Source organism: Hypomesus transpacificus, chromosome 1 (assembly GCF_021917145.1).
Source record: "Hypomesus transpacificus isolate Combined female chromosome 1, fHypTra1, whole genome shotgun sequence".
Taxonomy (NCBI): Eukaryota; Metazoa; Chordata; class Actinopteri; order Osmeriformes; family Osmeridae; genus Hypomesus; species Hypomesus transpacificus.
The window spans coordinates 9,253,449-9,272,429 of NC_061060.1; the positions used below are offsets into that span (position 1 = coordinate 9,253,449).

General features: G+C 43.5%; 1 protein-coding gene across 6 annotated transcripts in view; it reads right to left on the reverse strand.

Annotated features, from left to right (window-relative positions):
* pcdh19 (protocadherin 19) overlaps nucleotides 1-10,645 on the reverse strand; it is a 51,362-nt gene extending 40,717 nt beyond the window's left edge. For 2 of the 6 annotated variants that reach the window (XM_047021986.1, XM_047021977.1), the window contains exons 1-2: nucleotides 7,427-10,645; nucleotides 4,570-4,897 (exon numbers count right to left, since the gene is read on the reverse strand). In XM_047021986.1, the coding sequence (XP_046877942.1) occupies nucleotides 4,570-4,897; nucleotides 7,427-9,579 (2,481 nt within the window). In that variant the 5' untranslated portion in view covers nucleotides 9,580-10,645. Of the gene's footprint in view, nucleotides 1-4,569; nucleotides 4,916-7,426 lie in introns of all 6 variants that reach the window. The other 4 variants (XM_047021969.1, XM_047021960.1, XM_047021995.1 and 1 more) reach the window with 3 other exon arrangements.
* Between the last annotated feature and the right edge of the window lie 8,336 nt (nucleotides 10,646-18,981).

Consider the following 18,981-nt stretch of genomic DNA (forward strand, 5'->3'; position numbering starts at 1 on the left):
TCAGGCCTCCACGAATCAGCAGCCTCTATGTGTGAGAGATCTGGCTTTTCCCCTCTTCCCCGAACAACTCTTCTCTTCCTTGTCATGATAGGGAGAGGACACCTCTTACTGAAAGTGTTTGAATAGCACTCTCCTGAGCTCAATGGAGTCTTTGCAGAAAGCCTTGACGTTTGAGACGGCATGCTGTGACCTTTACTTTATCTTGTCTGGGATTTAGGGTGATTAATTGGATTAGTCTGATGAAATTTAGAGAAATACAAAAAGGCTGTCTGTTTAAATGGGAGTCAAAAATCTCATTCTCCACATAGTGCTCATCACATGTGCCACATATCTCAGTGGCTTAAAAGGAAAGCGACCAGATTAAAGAAGACAGAAAGACTCTGGAAAACTAAAATGTGATGGGGAAACGAAGGGCTTAGATTGTCAGAACACAACAAAAGACATCAAGATCACAGCTAACGAAGCTACTTGAGTTTGTATAATACCACTCAACCAGATCCATCACTCTCATGAAAGCCAATGGGTCACGGGATGTGAAGAACACTAGCTCAAAACAATAATGACTGCTTCGATAAATTACAACCCATATTGGAGAGAGACAAAACATCAAAAGTACCAGATCTGACAACAAATAGCTGAAAACAGAAAACACTCTAACTTCCTGTGCATTTATTTCAGACTCAGATTGGAATATCTTCATTAAAAAGTCAATGTTTCAGGGCTCTGCTGAATATATATATGTATATATACATGCACTATTTTTTTAAGCAAAAGGGAGAGAAAAGAAGTGATTGGCAGGTCAAGCAGATGTGTAGTACGTGGCGACAGCATGACATCTATTTTGCATGCTCAATATGACACAATTGAATGCATTTGCTGCATATTGTCCTGATGTGAAGTGATAGCGGGGGATGTGCAGGCAAGCTGGGACCGCTCCCTGACGGTTTCCAACCAAACGACATAAAAATGTCTTAACCACTAACTGGGAAAACAGCACAATTATCATATTGCAGTGGCTACCATTGTTTTTGTTTGTGGAGTTCCTTGAGTCACTCGGGCAGTGCTGGAAATTCAGTCAGACTGAGATTCATTAACAAAGCCAAGCTCTAAGTGCCTTCTCTACTTTGTACAAAACCCAGGACGGCAACTACATGGCATGCAACCATATGCTTACAGTGGCATTTCTGTTGCCATCTTTTAGGTAGCAGAATGAAAGCATCTGGGAGAGGATTACTTCAATTAACATCGAACTGAACTTGGCAAAATCGGAGGGCTGAGGAATAAGGCTCTTTTGTAGACTTCCCACCTCAAAGAAATGTAATACTTAACACGAGGAGTGCAAAGAACACCTACCTTTTTCCGTTTCATTTAGCACCATAATGAAACTCAATAAAAAAAATCTGCAATCTATTTTTCCCCACAAGGCTAATGTCAAAGGAATCAATATTCAGGAAATGTATTCTCTTGCTACGTTCATTATCTGATATTACAGGTGCAGAGAGACACAGTATACATTACCAATTCAAAAACACATGCTAGCCAGAGGCCATTCCTTTACTGTATAATTGTCTTCTCCGACCAACTGATCTACCTTATTTAAGCCATGTAAGACTGTTCTATTTTCCAGTCAACTATATTCCTCCTGCCCAACACAAGCAGGTCAACCACACAGTTCTCTGTGGAGGCTTTGCAGAACAACTGACAGTGTTCTGAGGGAAACCTGTTCTAGTGTTGAGTTGTCTCAGGAGGGGGATACTGTACACACACTGCTATTGCACCCTTTGGGACACATGTCAGTGTTGTCATGGCCAACTCTGCTCCAGTCTGCTGTTTCTCTACTGTAAAGTGTATTTTGCTCTCACTCACTACAAAGCAGGTTGGGTATCTGCTTGGTTTCTAGCTCTTGGTGTGTAGCTCTGGTGTGTGTGGTGTGATGCAATAATGGAACTACAAGATATTCTCTGTATTCTTAGCCTTCTCACACTGCAGACCTCTAAGCTCAAAGTCAACTGGTCTTCATAAAACTTCTGTCTCCATGAGACGAAGCCTGCAATTACGGCTTTGCTTGTGAACAAATATGGAGAGTGTGGCAGAAAAAAAAAACAAGTGGGAAGGCTAAATCACACATGATTGCAAGGTCATCCTGAGAGTGACAACAATTATTTGGGGGGGGGGACAGAGTAGCATCTGTAATCACAATAGTGCAGCAGCCGGTGTGTTCTAAGCAGACCTTCTGGGAGATGGATAGACTTGTGGAGTCAAGGGGTTTTCAAGTCCTGGCTTGCTCACCGTGACAAAGCTATTATCGGTCATTTCACAGCAGAGGCATTTGTTTGTCCTACACATAAATGGCTAAATAATTACAATGACAACATCTTCTTCAACAGCAGTGTCTTACAATGGAGCTACTAGCTTTTTGTAAATGTCAATAAAAAGGCTATCTTGAGCTTGCCTTCCTTCGCTTGGGGGTGGGGGGGGGGGGATGCACACCCACAAACACTCCCGGTAGAAAACTCTCAATTTCTCCTTCTCTTATTGTCTACCTCACTTGCTCTCTTTCCCTCGGTCCAATTGAACGGCCTTCAGCACTTTTTTTTCGATCCAGAAAAAAATATGCACGGCCTGTGGTCAAAGAGATGTTTGTCAACGTCATGTGGAACGCAGAGTGCGATGGAGCTTGCATGTTAAGTAGCCGCTGCCTTTATCAGGCCAATCAAGCGGCTCTGAAAAAATGAGAAAACGCGGTGGGGCCCAGACACCTGGCATTAAGACTCTCTGCATCCCCTCCTCCCTCTCTCCCTCCCCCCCTCCCTCTCTTCATCCTTCTCTATCTAGCACACTGCTCCAATACAGCCCTATCAGACATCTCCAAGCTTTGCATATGAAATCATCAAAATCAGTCCGCTGTGCTATTTGTCTCCCTCCTCTTTTTCATTAACTGAAACAAATAAAGGCTCTGTAATCCTGCAGCACAGGTGCTTTTATTGGATGCTTAAGCTTCAGACACAGGCCATTGCTACAGCTCCTACAACACTAGGCAATCCCTCTGTGCAGCTGGATTCTCCATTCTTCCCTCTGTTTCCCTTATAGTGAGGGTCGTGACCTGCATGTTTACCTTCAGGTACATTAAAAAAACTTCTCAGTGCATGAACTCAGTGCACCCTTCAATCATTTTTCTATTTTTTTCCCTCCCTCCCTCTTTCTCTCTCTTTACCTCTCTCTCTCCCATCTAATCCAGACAGTGTCTGTAAATCAGCATGGCTGTAAGTGGGTCTTATCGACCTCCCGGGATCTATAGGTGCCCAGATCTCCCTGGATCAGCCAATCAATAGATCAATACCATTCCCGTGTTTTTTGTTTTGTTTTGGGATTTTTTTTTAATTTTACTCCTCACAGGGACTGTCAACTGGAGATTGGAATCATCAATTATATGTGTGTGTGTGTGTGTGCGCGTGCGGTTGTGTGTATGCGTGTATGTGGAGAGGCTTTGTTTGCAGCTGTCTTCAGGACTAAGCATGGCTGTGAAAACCCTCGCCCTGTGGGACTAGGCAGACAGCAGAAGTGGGTCAGGGAGAGAAGCTGTCCAAGGACTTCAACAGACCAGTTCATAGAGCCCCAAATCTATAAACAAAAGATCAGCAAATCTATAAACTAAAGATCCGCTGGTAGGTTTACACTGTCAGCTTGAATAGTCTTTCGGGTGAGACCTTTGCCATCTCCATCCATGCACTGAACGTCAATATGATAAACAGAATGCATGGGGGCTCACTATAGTGTGACATAGTTGTACAGTTACACACAGCAACCTCTGCCTTGCTCTGAACACAACGTTAAGCTGACCGGTGCTCTGGCAGACAGAGCATTTAAACAATGATTATTTTTTCTGCTAGCACCTGAAATGACATGTGGTGGAGCTGATTAGCTGGGTCAATGCATCTGGCAGGTGTTCAGACTCCTGTTCTTCTGCAATAACTCAGCACACAAAAAAACAAGTGAGGTAGGGGAAGCCAAATAATCCATTTTGTCAGGCCTCCAAATTCAGCTTGGCACTGCTCCCTCAGCCACAGGTCAGTCCCTGTGTCGCCTGTCCCTTGAAATGGCTGGATGGAATCCTCTCTCATGGCCCTATACCAGGCCACACATGGCACTTCAAATAGGCCTGGCTTCAAATGAATAGAAAATGAACCGTTAGTCTGTTGATACCTGGCCTAGTATTATCTGAAACGCTCCATAACGTTCGACCTTGTAACTGGCACCGAAAATGTCAAACCCTGTGATTTAATATGTATGAGGATATTTCTCCCATCACCTCAGATCAGGTACAACAGATAAACAAAAAAATGGCGTCCTCACTGGTTTGATAATTGACCTTCTGCACCTAATCACGAAACCGGACTCCAGAAAGTCAGCTATGCCCTTCCAGTACCTGCCTCCCCATGTCCCCCAGATCCTCCTTTGCTCCCCCCTTCCCCACCACCCCCCCCCACCACCACCCCCCCCTTTCCAGGCACTGGCAGCGCAGGTTGTAGATGGACAGAGCAGATCAGAGTTGAGCGGAGAGGGTCTCACCTCTGGCAGTGGCATGCCGTTGATGATGAGGTCGGGTTGCTGGGGACCCTGGCCGGTGAAGGTGTGCTGATAGCCGTGGTTGGGGGCGGCATTGCGCGAGTTCTGGTTCTCCACGTTGAGGAAGGTGCTCTCGGAGCGCCTGCAGCCCAGCGGCAGGCTCTGCTGGTGGTAGTCGAAGTAGTTGAGCGAGGAGGTGAGAGACGAGCAACTCACCACGTTCATCTTGTCCGTCTCCTCCACGTCGCGCGGCACCAGACGGATGTCATTCTTGCTCAGCTTCTTCTTCTTGCTGGACTTCTTCTGGTTGCCGTAGGAGTACTCCGCCACCCTGCGCAGGTAGAAGAAACTGAACAGACTCAATAAAGCAGTGTTCTATCTGCCCCTCTCGCCCACCCATTCAGCCAGGGTCCGCCATGCCCGCCATGCCAGGGCACTGACTGCTGACATGCCAGACGTACGCTCATTGGCCGTGTCCAAGAGAGGAAGTTCACGCTCGGATGATCTTCCTCTCCCGGCCACCAATGGAGCCGTCAAAGCTCATTTGTTTGCATTTGCATGCTTTGCAAGTCACCATGTCACAAACAATCACACACAATGCAAACATGCCAAAACCACAGAAGCGCGCACACACAAGAACACATGATATCAAAGAGCACCACCAGAATATGCAGTCATATTCAAAGCGCAGCCCACACTAATTCCCTTTTTTCATTACCAAGCCCCACTGGCAATATGGAGTGCAGGAGAGTTGTAGATTCAGATTAATTTAGAAATTATATGTGCCTGGTGCTAACTTGAGAAAAGCATTTTGACTCTAATCAGCCCAGATGAGAAAGCCAGAGATTTTTTATCAAAATATGCCAAAACTGGAAAATGTCTATTCTTCATTCTGGCTTGCAAATGTATAAATGGAACCTTTATATTAATCAGCTTGTGCTCTCAAGCCATGAATCCCATCTGACCATGGTGTAGTCTACTGGTTTTTAACATGTTCGAACATTTGCATAGAAACCCCTTTAGAAAGACTATATATAGCCTGAGTGGAAAGATATATAGACCTTTATATTGTAAGTGCAAAAAAACAATCGTTGACGTCCTGTATATATAAAACATACTAACAAGGTTTTGTCATTGTATGTCTTCTTCTCTCTGCGCATTATCAAAGAAAATGTATGAAAACGGCACTGGACTGTAATCTTTTCCAGGCCATCTGAAAACAGTTTTTCTCCCTAGATTCAGAAGGGGAGAAAAGGGAGGTTGTAAGGGTAAAAAAAAAGTGACTGTCATTGTCCATACTGGTCCTGGCCCAAATTGAAAACCTGTCTGGAAACCTCTTCCGACTGACAGAGGACAGGCAATGAAGTGCAGATAAAACACAGCTCATATTCACAGTACTGTAGCTATTCAGAAGAACAGCACATCAATACTGATTGAAGGAGCCAGACGGAACCTCATTCCCACATAGGACTTTCAAAGAGATGGGTAAGTGGGATTCAGAATAAATTGCTGATTTTGAAAATTTTGAATTGTCTGTTTTACTTTTAATGCCACCAAGCCAAACTCCCATGTGGTCTACTCGCAAGATGATGTCTCTTTATGATAAAGCTAGAAGGATGCCTTAAAGGTGCTGTGTCACATAACGTTTGGCCTAAACACCTGTGGAAATACAGACGTTGTATTGTTTTTTTCAGATAAGCTCTGACCAACAAAGTAATCTTGGACATGTATGACTTTAAGATATTTAAGATTCATCTAAGATAAATATTGCAATCCATTTGGCCTATAATATTCTTTGTAAAATATGGGCCACTTCCCATGCTTTTACAAGCTTGGGGAAATCCTAGTCTTTGCATGATTGGCCTAAATCAACTTCACATCAACAAAATTACATTCAGAAGAAAATATGATAATGGCTCCAGGTTAAATTCACAAATGCAATCTATATGTAAATTTGAAGAGGTAATGTAGCACAGGGAAATCAGAGTGGGAGCTGATGTTACAGATTTATGAAGAAAACTGCCTTTTCAATAGGAAAGATCAAGCAAATAATGTCCTTGGCCAGGCTTGTCATCAGCCCAAAGGTTCATGAGTTAGAGGTCAAAAGCGGATCACTTTGAATTATTCAAAGATAATGAGCTGCTTGTTGTAATTAGCTTCATTATCTTATGAGAGAAACGAGATGTTACAGTTAAGTGATTTGGTAAATGGTCTTACATCTATCTGCTTTATCAAGAATCAAATCATCATTAATTTTATGAAAAGGAGCTTGGGAGATGGTGGGTGCCACAATATTTGTGGGTAACATTTATGATTGATTAGGACAAGTGAGTTATTAATTGGCCTGTGACACACCCACAAATTGAACCTGGCAATTCCACTCCCATATTTATGAGCCAATTGTTTACCAGGAGAGATTGACTATGTAAATCAATAAACCAAGGCACCACTGATACAATTTCAATTTGGTTAGATCACCAAAGTCACATTCACACCAAAACACTAAAATCTATCTTTTGAATTGATCTTCTTCATAACCTCTTTATATATTTTGTTCATAATAGCCTAAATAAACACCTGTATGTTCCTATGAACCCCGTTGCATGTCTTACATGTCTTTATGTTGTGCCTACAGTCCTTAAAGCCAATTAACTTTTGGGCGTATATTGTCGTGCATTAGGCCTTCTACCGTGGAACCATTAAACCATCACACTAATACCATCCTAGGCACACACGCACACACACAGACACACACACACACACACACACACAGCAAACACCATAAGGTGGAATGATGTTGTAATGTATAGAAGGAAAGATTTGACATTAAAAAATAAATTATATATAATGTTGTCAGTACCTGCAGTTGTATGTTCGGATTTCCTTGTTATCCCTTTTGCACTTCACAGCAACAAAGATCATGGTGACAAACAGGATAGCAGCAATTGAACCCAAGGCAATGATGAAGATCAGAGACAGGTTTACAGGTCCGATAGACTCCTGTGCGTTCAAGTCTGGTGACAGGTAGACCACAATGTATGCTGATGCTGATAGCGAAGGCTTCCCATGGTCTCGTGCCACAACTGTGATCTCGTAGGTGGATTTTGCGTTCTCCCCGAACATTCTCGTTGATCTAACTTCGCCATTCACCTGGTCTATTTCAAAGAAAGCCCGGTCTCCTTCTGAGATGGTATATGTTAGCCTTCCATTTTCTCCCTCGTCGTAGTCGTCGGCTTTAACTTGTGTCACCATGTAACCTACTCCAGCGTTTCTTGGAATAGACACCTCGGCTGTGCCATTTACCAGTGGGGGGGTTGTCATAATAGGTGTATTATCATTGACATCCAGTACAACAATACGCACTGTTGCATTACTTGATAAAGATGGATTCCCATTGTCTCTGGCCAACACTTTGAAATCAAATGTCCTTGTGTATTCATGGTCAAAAGATCTCATGGAATAGATACGACCTGATGGATTAATGCTGACATAAGTGTTAACGTCCATGTGTTTTATTTCACTTGGAACTATTGTGTAAGACACGGTTCCGTTCATGCCCAGGTCCGGGTCTACAGCTGATACTGCCAGCAAACATGAACCAGGCAGGTTGTTTTCCAGGACCATTTCTTGGTAGTGGGGTTTTAGGAAATGAGGGGGGTTGTCGTTTTCATCAGTAACTCTAACGACAAAAGACTTTGTGGCGCGTAAAGGTGGAATACCACTATCCTCTGCTTGAATTGTGAGATTGTACGTGTCTCTTTGCTCTCTGTCCAGTCTGCCTTCAACAAGTATGGTTGAAAAGCTCTCGTATTCTTGCAGCCTAAAAGGTACGTTGCCCTGAAGCCTACACTGCACTTTGCCGTTGGCGCCCGAGTCCTTGTCTGAAACCCTCACCAAAGCTATCACGTATCCACGAGGTGCGTTTTCACTTACTTCCACCATCTCCGTGTTCACCGACAATAAGCTAATGACAGGTGGATTATCATTAGAGTCCATCACGTTCACTGTGACTTTGCAATGCGCTGGTATTGAATTGGGACCTAAATCTTTGGCCTGAACGTCAATCTCATATATGTGCATGGATTCATAGTCCAGGACACCATTTACGGTAATAACGCCGGTCCTAGGATCAATTTTGAACGCATCCTTCGTTTTGTCTGTGACGTAACTGTTGAATGAGTACACAACCTCGCCATTAGTGCCCTCGTCGGGATCCGTTGCGTTTAAGTCTATAACTACTGTATTGATGGGAGAATTCTCCATCACATTAACAGTATAGACAGACTCATCAAAGACGGGATTGTTGTCATTAGAATCTATTACTCTGATGTTTAACTGAACAGCACCAATTTTAGGAGGGTCTCCCCCATCTTCCGCACTGATTTGATATGTGTAGTGAGACTGCGTCTCCCTGTCTAAATATTTTAGCACCACTAGCTCAGCAATCTTGGACCCATCCCCTCTAGTCTTTACATCCAAGTCGAAAAGCTCATTCGGGGTGATGGAATATGATTGCACACCGAAGATGCCAGAGTCCGGATCGCTTGCCCCCTCTAGGGGAAACCTTGTATCTGGAGAGGCATTCTCTGAAATTTCGATGTCAATGTGGTTTGTTGGAAATCTAGGTGCATTGTCATTCAAATCCTTAATTTCAACTTTTATGACACAGATTTCCATAGAGTTCGACTTCGACATCACTTCCAGAGAGATAATGCACTTGGGGTTTTGTCGGCAAACTACATCCCTGTCGATTTTTTGTTGAGTCGTAAGGATTCCAGCCGGACTGAGTTCCACCCATCGCGGCTCCGAATTGGAGATCACGCGCAAGTACGGAGGTTGAGGTGCAATCTGAAATCCTTGCAGTTGTGCGTCCTTTGTCACATTTCCAATGACTGAACCTGGTTTTTGCTCCTCGTTTATCCAATATTTCAAATTGATCACAGCCTCAGCCCCAGTCCAACATAAAAGGACGACCAAAAGACATTGTATCAAATCCATTTCTCTGTTTTGCATTGTACCTGTTGATGTTCTTTCTTCCTTTTCCGTAATTAGGATCTTGTATATAAACAAATAACGCGCTCGCCTTCACGTTAGAGATAACAGGCTAAATTTTCCAATTTGTTCATTTCAATCAAAAAGTTGTCCGGGGAATAGATTTAACGGCATGAATAGCTCTTAACCGATATGCAGATGTGTTTTAATCAATATGTAAGTTCAAAGTCTTTTTACTTCATTGCACTTCATTGCACTAAACCGAATCCTCCAGCCTGCTGCAGAGCGCGAGATATTGGGGAGGGCAGCAACGTGAAAACATACTGAATGGTCTCAGAACAGTGATTTACCCATGTAAATCGGCGCAGCTCATATAACCTGGTACGCACGACTGAAAAGATGAACAGACCATTTCGATCAAATAAAAAAAATTCGCTCAATGATTTATTCAAAAAGGAAAATTCCGATTAACAAGTCCACTATGATAAGTAGATATGAATAGAGGTTTTAGAAATGTTCCAGTTGAATTATAATCAGAATCACGATTGTCCACTGTTAAAGCGTATTTAGAATAATAGTTGAATTGATAGATTGAATCAATTGTGGCGTTTATTCCTCTTGAACAATTAAATCAAATTGCACATCCGATGAAAACATCAAAATTGACTCCGGATTGAGAAAATCATGGAATAAGTCCAGTTATTTTAGGCTGTAGCAGGAATGGTCTCATTGATGTCCACAGTTACCTTTCTATTTCCAGCCGCGGAGCTTTAGGTTCCTCTCACTATTGCAAGACGCTTTCTCCTGCTAATTAATTTCCTTAAATTTGTCACTTGGAAAATTGCTGTTTAACATATCCCAGTGTTGTCCGTGTAAAATCCACTGTGTGCACAACCAGAGTTAAAAATGAAGCGCTGTCATAAGAAGAAGCAGTTCATGTCAGAATGCAGCAGAACTAAAAGCATTAGAATATCCAGCCGGGATGAGGCGAAAATCTCCACTCGTTGGCAGTAGCCAGTTAGTTGACTCCAATACACGCTCCTCTCGCATCACTAGAGAACACTGCCGAATGCACAGCTCAGCGCCTAGCGCTCCGTCTCAGGACCTGCAATACCCTCAACCAATCAGAGGTTACACAGGAGGGCTGGATTTGCTGGTGGGTGGGGCCAAGGACAGCAATGAAACTCTGCCAACTACCTGTACTTTTGCTGCGTGAGACTGGAATGGGTTAAATGTGGACACTACTACATAGGCTATATTTCAGGATGCTAATAATCAAAATAAGGTAGGCTCGTGTGTGTATTTCCAAAGCTCCACAACATGGCGTAGGCTACTTCGTGGTCTGGTCGCTTCATTTATCTTTTTAGTCGACAACTGAATGATTAGAAGCCTCATTCAACTTTCCATTCCAGTGTATGTATGCATGCATATTCCTCTATGCCCTCACATTTTCAGATGTAAAACAAATATTTAGGTCTAACATATAGGAGGGAATGGATTTTTCCTCTGGCAGAAACAGGTGATTGCGGCCAATTTAAACGGGAGGACATATTGGGACTCGGGAGGCAACACTTGCAACGTATGCTAAACGGATGCGCAGAACAGCATCATGTTGAGCTATTGTAGTCGATGGGCTTGTTGCTTGCGCACAGACATGTTTTTTTCTTTCTTTTTTTACAAGAAATGTTGTGAAGAGATCTTTATTGTTTCTTGTTTTCAAAGGTGGATAGGCTACACTTGTTGTCGATGACTATGACATAAACAGAGAAGATGACAAATGCTCTTTCATTAAAAGCCCCACCATGCTGAAAAATGCGACTAAATGCGATTAAACACGACTCGTGTTTAATTGGCTAGGTAGTCAACTCAGTTGTAGGACAGACACTATATATACAAAGGTCCGCGTAAGTCATCTCTCTCTCTCTCTCTCTCTCTCTCTCTCTCTCTCTCTCTCCTCCTCTCTCTCTTTCTCCGTCGTCTGTTTGTCCCTCTCTCCACTCAAACACACACACAAATCAGCACATGGTACGCTCTCTCCCTCTATGTATTTACTATGAATGGTTGAATCCGAACTACGAAACAAAGATACAGCTGGAAGCAGCATGGTATATTACCGTTAGAATGTCTCAAAGAAAAGCTCACTGCTGCATGTCTGCTCTGTTTAGTCATGATATGAACAAAATCTGCAAGTAAGAGAGGAAGGTAATGAGAAAACGTATCTAATCCTACAGGTGTCACGTCGCTTCATGGGAACCTCCCCAATACCCGCTCTCATTTAAAACGTGGGTAGGCCCAATACTTGGTTCTTTGGACGATTTTGTTCTGCTTTCACAGTATTATCAGGGTTCCTCCGGTAGATATTTTTGATATTCGCTCGTAATCAGATTTTGATTAGGCGGCACCACACTCTTAAAAGATTAACACCTAAAATATTTTGGTAGTAGAGTACATGTTTTAAAATTATACGCTGTTGCCAATCATTGTGCATTGTCTTCTTCTTGTCTGCATAACTCCTCAAACATTTCCCTATCTCTGGATTCTTCACTGAGGTAAACTTGGCTCACGATATCCAACACTAGAGGAACCACGTTTTAAAGTCACAAGGGTGACACCTAGCGTCCTTTTCCTGCTTGACTTTGCTCTCGACGTTGACCCAAGCACGTTTCCATCTTCCCTCAAGTAGATGTTTTTTTTCTGACACACATGAAGTGAAGTATAAGACACTGCACACGTTTAGTTAAAGATTGTATATACAAATTCAGAACTATCTTTAGCTTGACACATTTAAACGAATGCGTTTTTTTTGTACAGCCACATAACAATCTCTTATGAAATATGAAACATATCTTGATTAACTGTGGGTGTTTGTTGACAAGGAAGTATCAAACCATATAATGGCAAGACTTTTTTCTTGTGATTTTTTGAGGCCATATTGAAAAGACAGTAGAAATTGAATCTCAACATGGTTTTCTACATAAAAAAACATAAAGCTATATTGTGCTTTTAAACAGCCCCCCCAAAAAATCATGCAAACATCCATATTGTGCCACAGAAAGGTGTTAGTTGTGTTTGAATTACATTTCCAGTCCAACCTGGATACATTCTCTCTCTCTCTCTCTCTCTCTCTCTCTCTCTCTCTCTCTCTCTCTCTCTCTCTCTCTCTCTCTCTCTCTCTCTCTCTGTCCCTCTCTCCCTCTCCCTCTCTCTGTGTGTTGCACTTAGCAATCTGCTTCCCATTTTGATAGTCTGCAAGGGCTTTTGATCTTGCCACACTGAGTGATGCATATGTAGGGAGTTCTAGTCAATGGTAGCATTTATTTGAATGGATCTCAAATGACCATCAAAGGAAGTGATGTGCTGATAGACAGTCAGAGAAGGGTCCAGATGTCAGTCAAGAGAAGAGGAGAGATAGCCATGTACAAAACAACAACCCAGGCCTGCTGAAAAGATACTTTTAAGTGACCAACAGTGGAAAAAAGGACTGTCAACCTGAGATGACGATTACAGTTTAGTCCACCGACATTGATGAACCAAAAGTAACCCAAACCGTTTTATTGTATGTCTTAATTAAACATCAATTATGTACAAGCACACACTTTGTAATTAGGAAAGCTATACCTAGGAAAGTTTTTTGGAAGTGCATAATCTAAGACTGTATGCCAAAAACTACTCAAGTCAACCCCAATCTCACAACCTCAGTCAAGGTTTAAGCATTTTGAAATCCTTTTCGCCTCAAGACTTGAACACAGAGTACACAGAGAATGACAGATTTAATGTAAGGCTTTTTTCTCTCTCTTACTGCCAAGGCATGGCATACTTCTCTATCCCTGTCCCTGCTGCTCAGTTGGAAAGGAATATCTGAGTTTCTCTGACGCATGCTGGCATTATCACCCTGCGCCCCTAGCCTGACAGTCTGCCGCTGTAACTTGGCACAGGCTCAGACAGACATGGCTTTACAGGTGCTGGAGGAAAACTGAGACCGACAGCAGCCCATTGATTCGGAATGGGCAAGATGGCCGTGCTTGTTTTGGCTGAGGCAGAGGATGACCTTATTATTACGGTCCTCATCCCCAGAAATTGATTCCTCCCCAGTGCCCCTGGACAGAGGCATGCGGCCCAGGAACTGACAGGCTTAATCTACGGGCCTGTCCTCAATGACGTTACGCCCTCCACTCCATGACATCTGATCGCACACCATGCCCACTCAGGATACATCAATTAATGTCTCCATTTTGAGCTCTCCGTCTGAGAAAGTCTTCTCGTCACACATTCTACACTGCCGAGTCTCACATTTAAACTTTCTTTTTTTTACTGTGCCATCTGCCATGCTGTTTGTCTGCCAGTTGGATGTTTTAGTTGTTTCTGAATGCTCATTCTCAGTTAAACCAAAGTTTCTTATTAATGGTGTCAGTAGAGGAAGGCATAGTACAGAGGTTTCAGCCTGGCCCTCTGTCACTCACCCAGTAATGATACCCCACTCCTCGCCTCTCATTGAATGGAAATATAGTGGATGTATGTGTATGATGGCATGTAACTATTACGTCCAAAGTATTTGTGGAAACCGGTTCTGAGCTATGTCCCTTCCCTATTATTCATTGTTGCCAGAAATATGTGTTTTTTCCCCATGGCTTCTGTCAACAACACAATGTGGCTCTGGCTACTATTGGTTCAGAAAAAGACTGACCATTTGCGTTTCAGTTTGTGATGTGTTTGGAAGTTTCTCTTATCAAATACGTCCGGGTTTTTATTTATGAGTTTTTTCTTTGCTGGGCATGCTGTCCAGGGTTTCATTCAACAAATGCTCGCCATCCATGTTTTCCTGGCATGGTAAAAAAAACTAATGCAGATGTTGCTGTATGAGAAGGGAAATGCAGATCATTAGATGGAGAATGAGATGCAAATGAATCAAGTCATTGTTGAATGTTTGTGTTTGAAGTTCCAGGAGGGTTGGGCAGGTTCTGGGTCATCAAAGCTGAAATGATTTAGTATGCAGTTTGTGGATATTTAAGCAATTAATAATTTGTAACCCAATAACCCATTTGCTTCTGAAATGAAACATGTTTAAGAGAAATATGCCCTGTTTGTGCATGATTAATCAGAATATTTATGCAGTTAGTTAGCAATTACCATATTGTGTGTCATATACCCATGTTTGTAGCAAAATGCTCCTTTACTGCTAAACATCCAAGATGTCTGACTAATTAGCTGCTATTATATATAACCCCCAGATTGTTTCTGCAGTCACTAGGCAATTATGTGGATCCGAACATTTACCAAATGAGTATGTTGTAAATCATAACTTATTCATCTAACATCAGCCAGGTTTTCATCTGGGGTGAGGGTATAGATCAGTGGTTTTAGTACTTGACTGCAAATCAAGAGAAAGCAGGTTTGAATCTCTCTCAGTACCTTATGTTCCTTTGGATAAAAGTGTTTGTTAAATTTATACATTTTTCTTATTATCTGAAGAGTTCACAGAATGTTCATTTATCTTAATGATGTATTTGTAGAAAAAACATGAATTAATCACTAAACTACGTAAATGTGGTTTACGTTGTAACCACATTGACTTTTTCTTGTGCAACCAAAATGTTTTTGTTCTTTACGACTGATCTCATGTTAGACCAGGACAGCAATGTTCTGAACGAGGACGCATTTGGAGGGAAACTGTCCCAAATGAAGCATAGCGCAAATTCAGTCAGGCAAGACCGATCCCTGCACTCGGGCGCAATCGTAGTGTACACTACTCACTCCCCCCGCTAAGAACGCCCTACCTTCCCCCGTTCCCGGGTCGGGCGGTCACTGGGGTTCAGGTTGATTAGCGCTCCCGCCTACAATACATGGCGTCATATGATCCGTGCCTTTAAATACGATTCTCTCCCTGTGTAGTTCGTTCATGCCATCAACTGTGCGACCCTCCACCTCCCCGTCGCCACCCGGTTCCTGTCTCCTTCTTCGGCTCGATTGGTCGTCGGATGTGCCACCGCCACCAGTGTCTGGTCTCCGCGGGGGATTCTCTTCGGGCGTTGGGCAGGCGCCCGTTGATTTATATAATTCCCTGCGGGGTCCAAGCTCCAAACATTGTACATTTATTATTCTGTAATAAATATCTTTCACCATCCAGGTCTCTCCTGATTGAAATAGGGATCTGGTGGTTGCTTTGCTTGTGGTTGTTCCGTTTGAAGTGTAATAATTAATATGTTTTGGGGTTTGGGTGATGCAATGATTACGAAACAGAGCAGAAATCCACTTTTGTTTTGATGATTCATTAAGTAATGCTTTGTCCCCACAGTAAAGAGAGCTTAACTGTCTACTACCTGCAGAGCTCTCCAAAGCATCAAAGTTTCTTGTCCCTCATTATACTCAGTACCTGATAAGACCTTGCTGGAGAATAATTTTATCTTCTCTGTCCTATGATATCCTGATATCACATGACCTAAATACACATTGATGACTTATGAATGAAATGAAACCTCTCTTATTTCTCACCCATTCCCTGAAATTTAGCACAATAGGTGCAATCACGGACACAATACGGTGAGCGAGATTTCGTTTTGATCTGATTACCCCTATGTGCAAAATCAGTAGCCTTTGTTGCCAAGCCTGGGGCGGTATTTGAAAAGAAAGCTACACAAACATAACGGCCTGAATACAAAAACCGGTCCGGTGATATAGACTTTAAAGGCTCTTGTTCGCTTGTTGTCTGGTCAATTAGGTTGCGTTGCTGTGTTTATTCAGTGTCACCCAGATTAATTGTGTAACATGAAGGATGGAGCACCTGAGGCGTGTACAGGGGCTGGGTGGGGCATGCTGCAGCCTGATACCATCTCCACCACACAGCCCTTATCTCCTTCTCCCATGGGGAGCGTTTACAGCTGTTTTCTAGTCAAGACAAATTAGTGCCTCTGCTACCAGTTGCGGACCCCTTCAATGTATTCAGCTTGCAGGGAGGCTGATGACGGTGGCCAGTGCTCACTTTGCCCTGGCTGAAGAGAAAAGTGTCCTGAGGAGATGCCATGGGCATGAAACCATAGAGACAGGGGGCATGGTTAAATCTGGTTTGAAAATATGCTGACCTACACAGCACTGTGACTACAGTAAGTGTGTTGATGGTTTAGTACACTATGTATGTACAGCTTGGTACTTAGGAAAAATGAGAAACATATTGTCTGTGTTTATATTCCCTTCCAAATCTGCCTATCTAATCTAAGTATATAGTTTATGAGCAGCTATGGCTGATTCATAGCCAGTAATTCTCTTAATCCTCCCTAGTCTCATTTGGTTATTGTGTGCTAGTGAATTCAGAGGGAAGGATGTTTTTCTGAAAGGGGATAACCCCTCACTCCTGCACACGCGCACACTGACACACACACCCCAACCCCCCTCTTTTTCACTGTCCTATGCACACAATCAGTCAATGGAAGCTTGGGTTGTAAATCTTCCATTGAGTACGGACTAAAACCATTATTACAGAAGCATTGAATCCAACTAGTCCTTTGTTTACTTTTTCCCCCTGTCAGCGGGGGTCGGATAAATGAGGACATTTCTCTGTAATGTTCTTTGCAACTTTACCTTTAAAGAGTCCATACCACTGTGGTTGGTTTGCCCCGGGGGAGTGTTTGTGCCCCCCCCTCCCCTCATTGGACACCCATATGCTGCCTCTGTGATAGATGCAGTGGCGCAAAGGGCCTTGTGTTTATTGCTTTTCACAATGTGCCACCAGCGTTCAAGGTAATGGGGACTTTGCCCTATGATTGTGCCAGCTTTAAATGTTACACTTCATCACCTCGCCGTTGGACTCCAGCAATGCTTAAATGTACAGTGACAGGCTCCATAAGGCAGGTTTAATCAGCACCTCTCCTCTGTTTATTTATATAGCAGCTCTTATCAGGAGCAGCACCTCACCCTCATTTCTCCACTGAGCTCAGTGCTCTGAGCAGCGTAGACCTCCCACACAGAGGCCTTGATGCTCCACTGAGTATTGGAGAGACATTGGCATACATGGTGTGTGTGTGTGTGTGTGTGTGTGTGTGTGTGTGTGTGTGTGAGCATGTGTATTATTTTAAGGAGGAGGCGCCTGACCTGCTCTTACACACACACAGGCATACACTCACACACAGAAAATAATCTCATGCTACTTTATCCCTGTAAAACCTGACAAACCACCCCCGAGACTGATCTGGCTTAACATTTTGCTTGTTTGTGCTTCTATGATTGGTGCAGGCTGGCTAACTTGGCCCCGTAACAGTGGAGTCACAGTGTAGCCCCAGAGGAATCTCTCTGCCTAGGGATGGCAGGCCTGTCTCTATCTGGCCAGAGATATCAATAAAGGAGGCAATGTAGTCCTTTTGGAGACTGGACAGTCCAATTTTCCCTCCCCTGAAGGAGGGTTATTAATTGTCCCTATGTTGTATGTGGTCTGCTTGCATAAGATGCCTTTTTCTCTGACATTCTGAATTCCAATCGTGTATCCCAGAATGCAATTAGTCTTCCGCCATTGGATTAAGAGACACACGTCCGCTTGGCTTGCGCCGGTCTGGAATTATTGCAAGAAGGGGGTAGAGAAGAACGAAATTACTATGGAAATTAGCCCTCTTTAATGCCTCTGGCGATTAAAGGTGGAGTGAGGAGAGACTCGGAGGTGGCAGTTCCCTTTGCAGATATGAGAGGTAGAGGGAACACTGGGGTAATGGGAGATTGGTTTCCTTAGGAGACTCATATCCCTGCTTGCAGTGGGGATTAAGGAAATAGCACATGAAGGCCATGGCATGCTGTGTAGTGCACAGGCTAATTGCACGTCCAGCGTGGGACAGGCTGCGGAGGGCAGATTGTATTGCACATCATCCTCCTCAACACAGTCACCGAGAGTCATCTCGCTCTAGAACAACACTGCTCCAGACCACCCAGTCTGCAGGGTCTAGCTCTGCTTGAGATCATGCTGATCCCAGATGGCTTGCAAGGTGAGATGGTAGGTAGCAGATCCTCAGTCTGGATCCTGTACCATATAAATCCTCCTTAGTCCTGAAGGTCACCAACAGCCATGCCCAAAATGTCAACCAGTCCTCAAGACTGATTTGTCTTTTCTGTTCCCAGCTCTCTCTCTCTCTCTCTCTCTCTCTCTCTCTCTCTCTCTCTCTCTCTCTCTCTCTCTCTCTCTCTCTCTCTCTCTCTCTCTCCCCCTCTATTGTGCTGTAGTACCTCAAGGCATACTAAACTCAGTAAAACCCACCTCCATGGATTTCAGGACTGTGGTAATTGTCGGGCAGCTTCCTCCTGGATTTATGATCTGTCTTGCCAGGTAATGGGCAACAATGCGACGTTGGACAGGAGGTGATCTAGCCAGAGGCCATGGAGATTCCTTTCCCCCATGTGTCGGTTGATGTTTGTTTAGCTCTCAGGGACGGGGGGGGGGGGGGGGGGGGG